This window comes from Numida meleagris, chromosome 2 (genome assembly GCF_002078875.1).
Source record: "Numida meleagris isolate 19003 breed g44 Domestic line chromosome 2, NumMel1.0, whole genome shotgun sequence".
In the NCBI taxonomy this organism is placed as follows: domain Eukaryota; kingdom Metazoa; phylum Chordata; class Aves; order Galliformes; family Numididae; genus Numida; species Numida meleagris.
Window position 1 is genome coordinate 62,935,303 of NC_034410.1, and position 13,739 is coordinate 62,949,041.

General features: G+C 43.0%; 1 protein-coding gene across 2 annotated transcripts in view; it reads left to right on the top strand.

Moving 5' to 3' along the window:
- The window catches only part of F13A1 (coagulation factor XIII A chain), a 60,107-nt gene extending 56,095 nt beyond the window's left edge, over positions 1 to 4,012 (top strand). For both annotated transcript variants that reach the window (XM_021386317.1, XM_021386316.1), the window contains one exon: positions 1,815 to 4,012. In XM_021386317.1, the coding sequence (XP_021241992.1) occupies positions 1,815 to 1,959 (145 nt within the window). In that variant the 3' untranslated portion in view covers positions 1,960 to 4,012. The remainder of the gene's footprint in view (positions 1 to 1,814) is intronic.

Sequence of the window (13,739 nt, forward strand, 5' to 3'; positions counted from 1 at the left end):
ACAGGATTTTAGCTGAGCACATATTTGCCCTAGTTTGCAAGTCACTTACAGTGTTTCTACATATCAGAGCTTAGCTAGCATTAGCATTTGTAGAGAGATGTAAGATGTTTTATTAGTCGGACAGTAGAAAAAGGAAAAAGTGTGTCTGGTTTCCCAGCACAGCTGTTGTCTTTCTGAAAATATATGTACATATATATGCAGCGGTAATAGCAGTATAAATCAGATGATAGCACTGTGCCCTCTCACTGGGGCACTGTGAAGATGTGGTCTGAGAACCTTCATCCTCAGAGAAACTAGACTGAACCTTGCTACGCAGGAGACTTGTATAGTATCTTCATCACTTTCTGTACAGATCATTGCTTGCAGATCACTCACATAAATTCCAACGTAAAAATGGTATTTAACCTTGTGCAGCAATTGAAGTCATCGCTTTATCATGCTGCCATTTTAGTGGGCATTTGATGAAGCAGCTGAGGGGAACAGAACATCTCTCATTAAGAGCAAAGATAAAAAGAAGGGAGGCACTCACCGGAATCAGTCTACACATGCTCACACTAGAAATGTGAGCTTCCTCTGCTGCTGCTTTTCTGGAACTGGGTGCATGCCCCAGGGTACCTGAGAATATATATGCAAAATGTAATGCACTGTCATGTAGAAATACCCAAGCTAACCGCAAAGGAGCTAGAATGCCTCTTATTCTAGCAGTCTTGCACTAAAACAATAATCAGGTGGGAGGATCCTCAGCTACCTCAGTTAGAGTTAATAAGGTTTCTCGTCTTGTCACAACTTGTGCTAAGCCTGGGCATCCAGCCTGTGCTGACTCTGGCATAGGACATGACATCTAATAGCCAAATCCTACCAGATAGAAGTTTGCAACCCTGACTGAAGTTTAGGCTTACTTTGCTCTTGCTTTATTCAGCTATTTACAGAGTACCATAGGCATGTGAGATGAGAACACTGGCTCAGTTCGTAGTCCTCTTACTTAATGCCAAGAAAAAGAACATTCATTTTATATAAATAGGTCCTCACTATGCTACCTCCTCCTTTGGTTCCCTTAATGCAACTATATCCTGACGTTCCCCGAACATAATCAATCAATCAATATCAGCCTTCAAAATCTGAACACAGAAGGTAGAAAAAGAATTGAGAAAACACGTATCAATTTTCAGGGCTCTCTGTGCATTTTAATTGAAAATCGGGAGCACTGTGGAATACATTTGGTTTATACTATGAGTTATCAGCAGTCACACGTAATATAAAAGAGTAACATTAACAGTAGGACTCCCAACACTTCAGCTTATTTGTGTGGGCATGAAGAAGTCATCTGAAATGGGGATCAGTGAGGGGATCTCCTGATGTTATGTCTGTGGCAGAGGGGCTCAGCAGCTCATCAGCACTGTGCCAGGCTTGCATGGGGACAGTGAGAAGTTATTTAACCATTTAAGGAATCACCAAATGTGGCCTATAGTACGCAAGTGAAATGGAATTATAAAGTAGAAAAAATATATGTTGGCTATAAAGAAGTTCATTCTGAAAGTGGTCATGAGAGGTAGTGGCAGGAGACAGAGGAAACCTGATTCATTTTGGAAATTTAGAATTAGCCTGGAGGAAGGGCTAGAAAAGCCTTTGACAGAGCTACCACTGAAAGGAATGGAAAGTGGAGGGAATAATTTATAGGACACTTATGAGAATGGGTGAAACATAAAAAGATTGAGATATGTTATACTGTCCACCTTCCATTTCTCCGGTTCTGGATCAGGTTGAGAGCGCTGCCTGACTGATGACTATACTGTTACTTTCCTTTTTCCCTGCAGGCAAATCCCTACGATGTCTACCTTGATCTGGGAAGTAAAATGCATCCCAAAACGGCCAGGGTTACGAAAGCTGATTGCAAGCCTAAATTGTGATGCTTTGAGGCACGTGTATGGTGAGCTGAATATCCAGATTCAGAAACCATGAAGCAAGGTGCCGTCTTCATCCTTTCATTTTGCTCTCGTGTTTCAAAATACCACATTAGAGGAGGAAAAAGAGACAGTGGTAGAAATCTGCTTTTTGTTATTTTGATCATCCTTGGGTTTCACTAAATTCAATAAGGAAAAGTAAATGGCAACACAGGGGAGAGCATAAAAAGAAATCTGTATGGTGAATGATTCGAAATTAGATACACGTAATCAAAGGCAATTCTAGGCCATATTATTGCTGTAGTTCACTTGTATTTATGGTCTTTTGCAGTAGTGCTGCAAGGGAATCTGAAAGGCTCCATTCACCAAAGTAGTCTGAACTTTAGTTTTAATTAAGGCCTGATATTTCACTGAAAAGAAAAAAGGAAGAACCCGGTGTTATAAATTCTTAGAGTGAATTACACAACCTTATGGTAGATCGTTCAGGCTGCAATAAAAACAGGTATTTCTAGCTAACAGGACTGCTTTATCTTACAGTGTTATAATTTTCCAGTTAATGGAGAGCATGCTTTGCTAGAAGCACTTATTAGGGTTTGATATCTCCCGAATATTCCCAGCTCCCAGTTCTCACTTGCCACTTCATTGTGCTTTTTCTCTTGTTCTTTCATGTGTCCATGCACCCATTTATAGTCACTTCTTTGCTTCGTGCCCTCATCCCATCCCATGTGCTGCTAATATACTATTCTTCTTGTTTGACTGATGAAAATTCATAGTTTTTCATGCTTCTGCTCAGAGTTTGTCACACCAATCTTGCATTTTCTGGTCACATCTCTTACACATGAAATGTTCTCCATTCTTTTCTGCCTTTCCTTCTTTCCCCATTTCTCATGTGTGTATGTTCTGGGGAGTTCCCTACCCAAAGCAGCCCAGGCTCTGCCAGCAGGCACATGGGGCAAAGGAGAGAGGAGTGAGGAGTAGCCCGCCAGCCCACAAGCCTAACAAACATCCCACATGAACTGTGCCCAAGAGTTTCCAAGAAATCATGGCCTCTACAAAATCAGGTCCTGTTACATGGACAACCCTGGGAAGACTGAGGGACAGAAACTCAGCTTACAGGAATAAACATGCATCCTGAGGTTCAGAAACTCTGCAAGCTGGTCAGCTTCCCACCTTGCTTTCAGCATGTTCTTCTGCGAGGTGCAATGAGGCCTCCCAGGGCCTTGATCCTCCCATGAAGTCTTCCTAGCCCAGAGGCTTCTCTGGGTCTGTGGCTCACATTCCACTTCCACGCAGAGTTCCCCTCCATTCTGAGCCATGGACCCCCATGTGCTAGGGCAGCAAAGTGTGTGTGTGTGTGTGGTTGTTTCTCATCTCTCCTGAAATCCTTCTCAGGACCTTTTTCCACACAAGGCAAAAATGCACATGCCACAGTCCCATGCCCAGCTGTGGCTGCTCTCTGCTAGCCTCAGTGGGTAAGAGCATATCCCATACTAATGGCACAGGTGAGATAACAGTTTCCCAAGAGGTTAAAAGGAACCTCATGCTCATTAAACACTGTAGCTTTGCTGTGCAAGGTCATTTTGTGGGCTCATTAGTGAGAGAGCAGGGGAGACGATTTACCTTCTGCTCCCCTTCTTGCTGCACATCACTTCCTGCAAAACTGGTGACCAGCTGTTAAAAAGAAGTAAGCCCAGGAGGGGAGAAATGCAGGTTGCCCTTTTGCTGAAGTATGTGGAGCAAAGCAGAGTTTCACACCACACCACCTCACCTGTTCAGTGAGTAACCCTGGATCCTGGAACACCAAATCCTTTGGGGCTTTTGCTTCAGGCATGGTGGCACGCTCATTTTGCACAGCTTATGGGACCGTACAGTACACTCTACAATGTCAAAGTCTCCCAGAGAAGTCCTCTGGGGCACAAGGGACAGAAGAGTGTGCTGTTAATGCACAGCGACCATCTCTCTTAAGTAATTAAGCAGTTCTGCCAGAGTCTACATCATCTAATGCAATTATCCATTTTTTACTCTTGTCTATAGACCTGCTTTCCATTCTAATCTTTTATTACTACAATGTAATAGGAATTTAAAATAAAGTATATCTGATTGCACTCACATTGTGTGTCCTGTATTTTGATCAATTGCTTCTTCTGTGCTGCAGCACTATAGACACCACTTGCTGCATCTTAAATATAAGCTGGAAAATTTGCCTCTTAGCTATGCTGATAAAGGTGCCTTCTGGTGCTGGGGAGAAAGCCTTGCCACTATTTCAGAAAAAAAAAAGAGAAAAAAGAACACATTTACAGGCTGTTTGACTGTTTGCCTTCATTTTCCTTCTGTTTTAACAACTGTCTACCCACTGCATTGGAGAAGTTGACCATTTCCATAGAACATCGCTGTGTTAGCAGAGAGAATCACTGGTTTCCCCTGGAAATTGCTTAAACACATCAGAGCCCATTAAGAGGCCTCTGTTCTCCTAATGAAACCTTACCTGCATCCCACTTCAAGTGTCCTCCTCTCAGGTAAATATTCTAAGGCACTTTACTATCAGCCTTTAAACTGAGTAATATTCACTGGGAAACAGGAAATATTTTAATAGATATTTTGCAGAGGGGTATATGGGAGCAAAGAGAAGTTCAGTGATGGCTGTGAAGGAGGCCAGGGATGTCAACAGCTCTTGGCATTGCTGTACAGAGGTGCTTACAGAAACCTAAGGACAGAAGAAGAATGGTCTCTAGGATTTCAAGTACTCATCATGCTGTGCACAGGCTGTTGCATGAGAAAACCTGACTGAAGATGCAGGGAGTGCTCTGATAATACCATATATTTGCATAGAAAATAATAATAAGGCCTTTTGCTTTTCAACCTATGATCAAATCAAGGTCATTTGAGCATGCATGCTAATAACATCCTACATATTGTTCTTTCTTCATTGGTTCACAGATCCATAGTGGATCTGAATTTGCTAGATGTGATGCATTTTACACACATTAGTTACTAGTTTGTTCTCCTTAGTTATCTCTGCCCAGATGCTAAGGTTGTACTCCTATGATGGCCAGTACTTAACCACTGGGAACTATTTGCACCCTGGGGCCTCCAACATCATCCTGTCGTCTCCTGTTACCATCCCATGTAGTGAGCCTTTGTACTGCATTATATTTTAGGCTCAGAAGTAGTTTATTCTCCACAGAATAGCTACCTGCTCTTCCTATCTATTAGTTATCAAATGTACATGTAAAAATAAATATTTCACCATGTAATAGTAGAAGGCAAAGCTGAAACTAAAACAAAATCAGTAATAGACATCAGGTCATTAGATAATTGCTCTTACAGCTAAACAAATCACAGACAAATCCTGACAAGTCCCAGTGCCCATGTTGTTAGCTTATCAGCAAGCTGTGACCTTTCATAAGCAATGACAACATCTTATTTGTGGAAAAGAATCAGAAAATGTGACTAAGCATTGGCTCATGACTAGTTCTGCCAGTGATAATTAGTTTGAACTGAAACTAATTAATAAAGTGCTCTGCCAAATGGGTGATACCTTCCTTCCACCCTTTTCTCTTTCTGGGGCTTTATATACCACCCTTTTATGTCTACTTCTGTTTTTCTTGTGAAGGAGACTGTTGGTGTTGGCTTCTGAGTGGTTGTGTGAAGGAGGAAGTTGATCAGGTCAAAATGGGGTGGGAAGTGTATTTGAGCTTGGTCAAGGCAAAATTAATAGCCCTATTCTGAAATAGGAAAGTCAAAGCATACTGTGAATGTTGTTAGAGGGAGAGGGATTGTCATTTGTTTTGGAGCTGGCCTGATAGCTGGTACCAAGCAGGGACATGGAATGTTTATTAGAGAAATGTACATTGGAGTAGCACCTGTAATGGAAGACAGTGCCTGAAAGAAGCTAGGGGGTTTTGGCATGTAGATGAGAGGGACTGACTCTTGCTTAAAGGCAAAATTGAAAAGATTGAGTTGAATATTGAAGAAAGTAAACAAGAACTGCATGCTAAAAAGGGAAAATATGGCCAAAAGTTATGCGGAATGGAGATTCCTGGAGAGTCATGGTGGGTGATGAAGGAGAAAGCTGTGAGAAAAAGGCCCCAGGACTGTTTCCCCTAGGACATGGAAATGACAGGAGAGTGTGGCAGTGGTGGCAGAAGGCAAGCCTCCTAGTGGTCACCAGAGCTGGGCATGGGCTACCAGCATAGGGTTTCATTCCCTCCTCAGATAAATCTGCATGCCCACAGCTAGGCTCAGGAGCAAGTTTGACTGCAAGGCTGGCAAATCATATGAGCATGGGAAACTCAGAAGGTGGCTTGGAGACTCAGGTTTTGGCTAACACACAGCTCTTGCTAAGGCCGGAGGTATGCAGGGAGCAGTGCCACTAGGTTGAAGCAAGAGCAATGCGTGAGCAGAGCGAGATGGACAGGAAGATCTAAAGGTCACTATGCAGCCACCATCACCTGCAGTTTGCTGTCTCGTGCTCCCCTGATCCTTCTGTATTAATTGTCTGGCACTTCTTCAGAATCCACATAATTATGGAAATGGTGTAGACCAAACTTTCATGCTTTAAGGTATAAATGCGCCAGCTTACCCAAAAAGCTTTTGAAGCAGATTCAGCAGCAACTGGACTGCTCAGGCTCTGTGCTTCTGGTGGGATACAGGGGATGCTTGCACTGTAGTCCTGTAAATTTGAGAGATCCAAATGGACCATGACACACCTGAACACGAGAAGTAGGAAACATCTGGTATAGTGAAAATTGCAGCAGCAGTGGGTGGCACTGCAGATACAGGTGCTCTGCTTATGCTGAGGTAGCATCCCTATAGGGCACAAATGCATTGCTGTCTCTGCATGTTTAGTAACTTTAGGAACACCAGCAGATATGACGAACAATCTCACATTTGCTTTGAACCTGGTTCTCTTCCTTCTTTTGACACTGTATAGCTCTGGTAATGGAAGAGTCTGGGAAAACCTACCTCTCCAGCACGCTGTCTGTAATTTCATAGACCTCTGTCTATTACTTCTCCCTAATGACAAATCTTTTTCAGACTTGGGAGGTTTACCTTGGTCACTTTCTTCATGGAAACTATTCACACCTGTTCTAGTATCTCTCCTCTGCACTTCTTCCAGTATCATGTCATTTTAAGTATCATTAAAAAAAAAACCAAAACAGCTGTTTTAAGCATCTGTATTCTGAAAGGACTGTGCTAGTGAGTGAATAGCCTACCTGTACAAGGAGAATGCTGGACTCCTAGGACCCAGGTTCATTAGGAAAACAGCCAGGAGATCAGCACCTGAGACAACCGCATGGCCAAGGTCTATACAAGCAATTCAGTCTGAGTATGTTGAAGCCTTTGATATTTCCCTGTGTAGATGTACTCATGCCACCACTGCTCAGTCCATAGGAGGCACCAATAGACTGTACTCCTTATGCAACAGTCAAAATGCACCTTCAGAAGTCGTAGTGTTAAAAAAAAGTCTCCACTCTCCCACAAGTCCAGTTTCTAATCAACAGGACATCCTGCTACTGTCCTATGTTATGACATGTTCTAGTACAGTTTGATCATTGAGGGCATCTTGACACTAATCTGACTGTATCTGTGCAAGTGATTGTACCTAGATGCATCTGTTGGGAACTTGCCTCCTTTTAACCAAATATAATGTACACCAGTGCTGATGTAAACTGGCTCCAAATCCCACTTGCAGCTGTGGAAGTTTACCCTGCTGTTTGCTTAAAGTACCACTAAGTTTGTTGGATTTGTTGTCCTTTATATAGCAAACAACTTGAGCTAATTTAGGGACTGTTATGAAGATTGAGTTTCAAAGCCCCTGCTGCCTAAACAGTTTAGTTTATAGGAAAGCATTTTCATATACTAAGATAAGCTTTGTAGGGGATCATTATAAACCGCAGTGTGACATGCTGGTGAATTATTTTCTGCCTTTCAGCTGGTTAAGTAAGGTAGTCACAGTTTTTTGCATTACAAAACAGCGTGTTCCAACCAGCCAGCTCTGAAGAGCTTTTAAGTAATAAACCCTACTCCCAAAGCTATGTTGGTCTCATCAGCATTACTAGTGCCCAAGGAAAAAAAAAAATGCCTTTGTGTTCAGAGATGCTTAGCAATGGGGAAGTGCCATCATCAAACTGCAAATTAACTTGCATCCAACTGTGGATTCAACTGAAAGTGGGAGGTTAGGCAAATGAGAAAAGCCATCATTTAAGGGAAAAAAGGGAAAGAAAAAAGCAGACTTCATGCTGTGAGGGGTCAGGACTGTAAGAAAGTAAATTTGAAGCATCTTATCACTGTCTTTCTAGTGAAGCTGTAGCATCAGGATGCTATTGTAAGACATCCCTTTTTTGAGAGAGACAGAGCATGTAGTTTGTTCAGCCTTTCATTAGTCTGGCCTCTATAACTCCAGTGAGCCAATGGAACAGGTAAAGACACCACATTCGTCTCTGCAGTACTTTGACACCTTACTCGTGTAGACAAGATACCAGCTTCTTCTCTCTGCATCTCGTTTCCCACAGCTCTCTCCATTCCTAATCTATATCTTCAACATGGCCCTGAGGCTACTTCACTATTAATAGCGAAGCAGAGCCGTGTTTGGGATCTCCCATAACAGACCATATAATTTCTGCTTCTGTTCTGGATTTATTACAGTGTCAGAGAAACTGATGAGAACTCAACATGTACCTGCTGACCAGAGTGCTACTGCATGGTTCACTGAGTGGGTTGGTTTGTCAAATCGGATGCTGCTTGATCAGATCTTGAATCAGATCTTATGCAATTACAAAAGACAGCCTTCTATAGGATTTGCAGAAAGAATGAGCTAAGATCTCATAGAAAAAACTGAGTATGAGGAGGAGAGGTGTTGCAATTCACTTATATTCCTTGGTGACAATGCTCACATCTGTGTATCTCTTACTGTCTCAAACAGCCTGACACTATTAACATTCAACAGAAACACAATTACCAGTGTTTTTTCCAAGCTGGACTGCATGCTTTGGGAAAGATGTTCTCTCTGCTTGTAACAACCCACAACAGTGGTAGCCTCCCAGCTGAACAGCTGGCACATCATGCAGTGATGGAGGAGGTCTGGGTACTGGCTGGTCCCATCCTGTCCACATCACCCAGCAGTCTTCTGTCTTCTCTGCTGCCTCAGAGGTACATCACACAGGCAGAGCATTGGAACTGAAGGGCTTTGAAAAAAGGTGGTATTTAGAAGGCGGTTCCAACCAGTGCAGATTGTTCAGGCTGTATGTCTTCTCATTTGCACCGAACTCGTGCCTAGAAAAGTGATGCTGAAAAACAAGCCAGGAGCTAAAGCAGAGAGAAGTATCCCTCACTTCATAGTCACACCTTATTCACATAATCACTTTTGGCAGTACGTACACTTGTGAACAACTATTTTCAAAGATGTTTTAATAAATATATATTAATCATAAGATTTGTTAGTTACATACATTAACTCTATTGTATGTTTTACATGCGGCCCAAGACAACTCCTCTTCACTCAGTGCAACCCTGGCAAGCCCATAGGTTGGACTCCCACAGGCTAAAGTAATGGTTCTGATGAGCCACATGTTGCCCATTCAGACACAAGCTAAAGGTGTAATCTTTCCAATATTGTAGCAGCTGGATTCCCCCTGGTTCTGCCTGTTTTATGCATGGCTCCAGTTCTGAGCTGGCAGGTCCAAGCTTGTAAAGAGAGTCTGAGGAGTTTTCATGTCCTAGGTATTCATCTTCCCCTACATTTACTGCATCTACATAGGACAAATCAACAGATCTTAAAGTCAAGTGCTCAGAAACAGGGGTGCACGGCTGATCTTAAGCCACCCACTTTGCAGCACTGTTGTGACATCTGTATATACCAATCAACACACATTTTTTCCCCACAGAAGTAGTCCTTCTATTGGCGAGAATGAGTGGAGAAGGCAGGAGGACAGTGAAGTGAGTACAGCCTCTGCCTACTGTGTTCCCATCCCATCTCCTGCAGGAGTGGGAGAAAATGTAGTGGGCAGGGGGAGGGATTAGCAGAACAAGATGAAGGCAATGACTGTTTAGGATGCGTGCTCCTTCTGGCACCATGCTCCTCTAGCAGTGGGCTGGTGACTCCAGCTGGGATGACTGATGAGGTGTTTGTGGCTCTGGATGACTGATTGCAGGCATGGGGTTCCTGTTTGCAGAGGCAGCGTACTCATCGCTGTGGGAGAAGTTAATGAGGGTCACACACTGCATCCATAAAGCGCAACAGGAAATCTTACTCCTCTCAAAAATACACTGTTAGTGGAGCATCCCGATTTTGGAGGTAACTTTAGACTTCTCACCACTCTGTGGGCTGTAGAACCTGCTGGGAAGGTGTGGTCATGAAAACCTGTGAAATATTCGGACTCTTTCAGGAGGAGTGCAACAGAAAGCCTGTGAAGAAAGAGTGACTGCCCTCTGAGTAGTGTTTGAAGAGCAGGCAGGTGGAGGAGCAGGAAAAGTCAGAGCTTGAGGTGCTCCCAAACTCCCTCCCCAGTTGTTGGCCTTCGTGAATTTAGGGCAGAAATTTCAAACGTTTTGCATTGCCCACAAAAAGTAGGAGGAGGAGTTGTCACAGAGGTGGAAGGAAGAAGTCAGAAATCCTGGGCACGGCATGGGCTATCTGTGAACACTTTTCAGGAAGTGAGATCCCCCTTTTAGCCTTGAACATCTGTGACAGCATGCATGCAGGGTGGGTTGTTTGCATGAGCAGCTGTGGGGCATCCTGTTTTGCTTGGATGGGATAATAGTGGCTGAAACAATGGGCTATGGCAATAACTAACTTCAAGAAAACCTCACCATCAAGTTCTTATTTTTTATTTTATTGATTTATTCATAGATTTTTATGTATCCAGATGGTTGTGATACAGGTGACATTTTTCTCTTCCAGTATGATCAGGGTTTTAAGACAAATCCCACCCTGGTGAGCTTCGCTGTGGAAAGTCATGAGTGACAGGGCTGCTGAACTTATGCAGTCTGGATGAGCATGTGTAGTGGAGTCCACAGGTGGTCAGTCCCTCAGCCCTACAGTAAGCTGACCAGATCGGGGCTGGGGTGCTACAGAAACCCAGCCTGATGGAGTTGAAGCCTGGATTTGAAAGTTGCTGGGGCTGGGATGCAACTGAACAAAGTTTGGCAAATTCACGTGCTAGCTGAGATCAGAAAATCCATTTCTTTCCACTTGGCCATGAACACCCACCACAGCAATCAGGGAGGAGAAAGAGATTGGGTTTGGGGTTTCCCAAAGCTTTGCAGAGTGGTACAAGGTTGTTTCTGAAAGGTACTGAGTAAAATGTGCTCAGCTCCAGCTGGCTTCAATGAAAGTACTTGGCCCTTCTCGGGACAAGATATGCATACAAGAGCATGTATAATGTGCCAGATTTTAAAAGAAACACTGCTAACTAACTTTTGTTGCATTGTAAGGATGAGTGAATGTAACACTGAAAGCAGCTGTGGCATTAGAGTTGGAGTATCTTACAGCAGGTCGTGGTCAGGCTTTATGCTCTTTATTGACTAAGAAGTACTATCTGATTACAGCAGAGATCCACTTTTAATTAGCCAAAATTAGATGCTTATTTCCTAAATGAGTCTTTGATAAATTTAGTATAATGCTTGTGCAAACACTGAACTCAAGGTGCTGCGGTGTCATATTTGACTCAGAAATTTGAGTACCTCAAATTAGCTTGGCTTGTCGTAATGAGGGTGAAACATCTTCATACTCCAGCCAAGTTTTCTTCCTTCATTGGAGATCAAAATTTTTACTTCTGTGTCAGTCATGGAAAAACCTTTCATCTGTGTTTCCTCCCTTGGCAGATTTGTAAGTCCCCTAAATTGTCTTGCTGCGCTGATTGCTGCTCCAGAGTGGCTCAGAGTGATCTGGTGCAGCATGCTGGCACAACTTTTTTGGTGCTCTACAAGAACACCCAGTAATGTTTGATGCCTTTCATTCAAATTTAGCCACAGCTATACCTTCATAAAAGCTTATTTCCTTCTATTGCAACAGCCTTGATGTTTTTCTACAGCCTTTGGGTCAGTCACTTTATAGTTTTATAGTTAATATCGATTGTAAAGAATTACCAATAGTTTTCCCTTTAAACCGATCTACTGAGTTTTGAAATATTAACACATATGGAGATTGTTGATGTAAAAATGGTCAAAGGTACCTCTGGAGGCCATTTGTTCCAAACCCCTCTGTTCAAGTGGAGTCACCTAGGACATGTCTATGCTCTGTGTTTTTTCATTCTTCATGAACAGGGGAAGGGTTATTCAAGTGCTATTGCTAAGAAATTATCTAATTTAACACATGGCAATGGTCAGGCTAGGTCTTCACGTGAGCAGTACCAGGATCCGATCACTAACAGCAGGGTTAAATTTATTCTGTTAATTCCAGTCTACACCATGGGCTTTGCTGATCATTCTTCCTCTTTTACTGCAGTGCACTTGTTGCAGAGGTCCCTGCCCAATCTCTCCGTGCAGTCCCAGGAGTACCCTTATATACCCCTTCCACGAGAATTATCATCTGGGATGGAACACTTTGGGGTCACTGCTGATTTGCTGAATTCCCTGTGCTAGTGAATGTAATGTGCAGACTGATTGCCAGCGTTTTAAAGACCTGCTTATGTTTTAAAAAACAATTCTCCTCTACCTTCTTCCCTAAGCCAGACAATTCATGAATGTCCTTAGTTATATATTGCTTTTTCTCATGCTTTCCTAATAATGGCAATGGTATATTTCTGAGAAAAACTCCTTGAGTATTAACCATTCCTCTTCTCTCACAGCTTATTTCCTCATTGGGATCATAATTCTCTGCAATATATTCATTGATTTCTTCTGGAAATGTTAATAAAATGTAGTTCTTTATACCTAGTGGTCTGCAAATGTAAACAGTCAAGATTTTCAAAACTGAATCGTGACTTTGCAAGTTCCAACTGAGACACTACAAGAAAGCTTGTTTTCTTTTTACTGGAAAATATTCCTCTACCTTCTGAAAATAAGGTTTGCACCTCTGAAGTGGTTCAAGTCAGATGCCCATAACGAGTGACAAAGAAAATGAATGTCTGTCGAAAGGTAATCAAGTAGCTTCTAGTCATTGGCCTAAACACAGATTCCTGTGTCCAGCGTGACATGCAGGACACACCTGCAGCAGTCTCCACCAAGGCTGTGCCCCCACTTGTTGCTACATCGTAGAATCAAAGGATCAAAGAATCACCAAGGTTGGAAAAGACCTCTAAGATCATCTAGTCTAACCATCCCCCTATCATCAATATTGCCCACTAAACTATGGTCCATAGTACAACATCTACACATTTCTTGAACTTCACCAGGGATGGTGACTCACCCACCTCCCTGGGCAACCTGTTCTAGTGCCTCACCATTCTTTCTGAGAATAAATTTTTCCTAATATCCAACATAAACCTCCCCTGACACAACTAAAGGCCATTACCTCTAGTCCTATTGCTAGTTACCTGGGAGAAGAGGCTGACCCTCACCTCACCACAAACTCCTTTCAGGGAGTGGTAGAGGGCAATAAGATCTTCCCTGAGCCTCCTCCAAAATAAATAATCCCAGTTCTCTCAGCCACTCCTCCTAAGTCTTGTGCTCCAGACCCCTCACTAGCTTCACTGTCCTTCTCTGGACACACTCCAGGGCCTCGATGTCTTGTAGTGAGGGGCCCAAAACTGAACACACTATTCGAGGTGTGCCCTCACCAGGGCTGAGTACAGGAGGATAATCACCTCCCTGCTCCTGCTGGCTACACCATTTCTGATACAAGCCAGGATGCCATTGGCTTTCTTGGCCACCTGAGCACACTGCTGGCTCATGTTC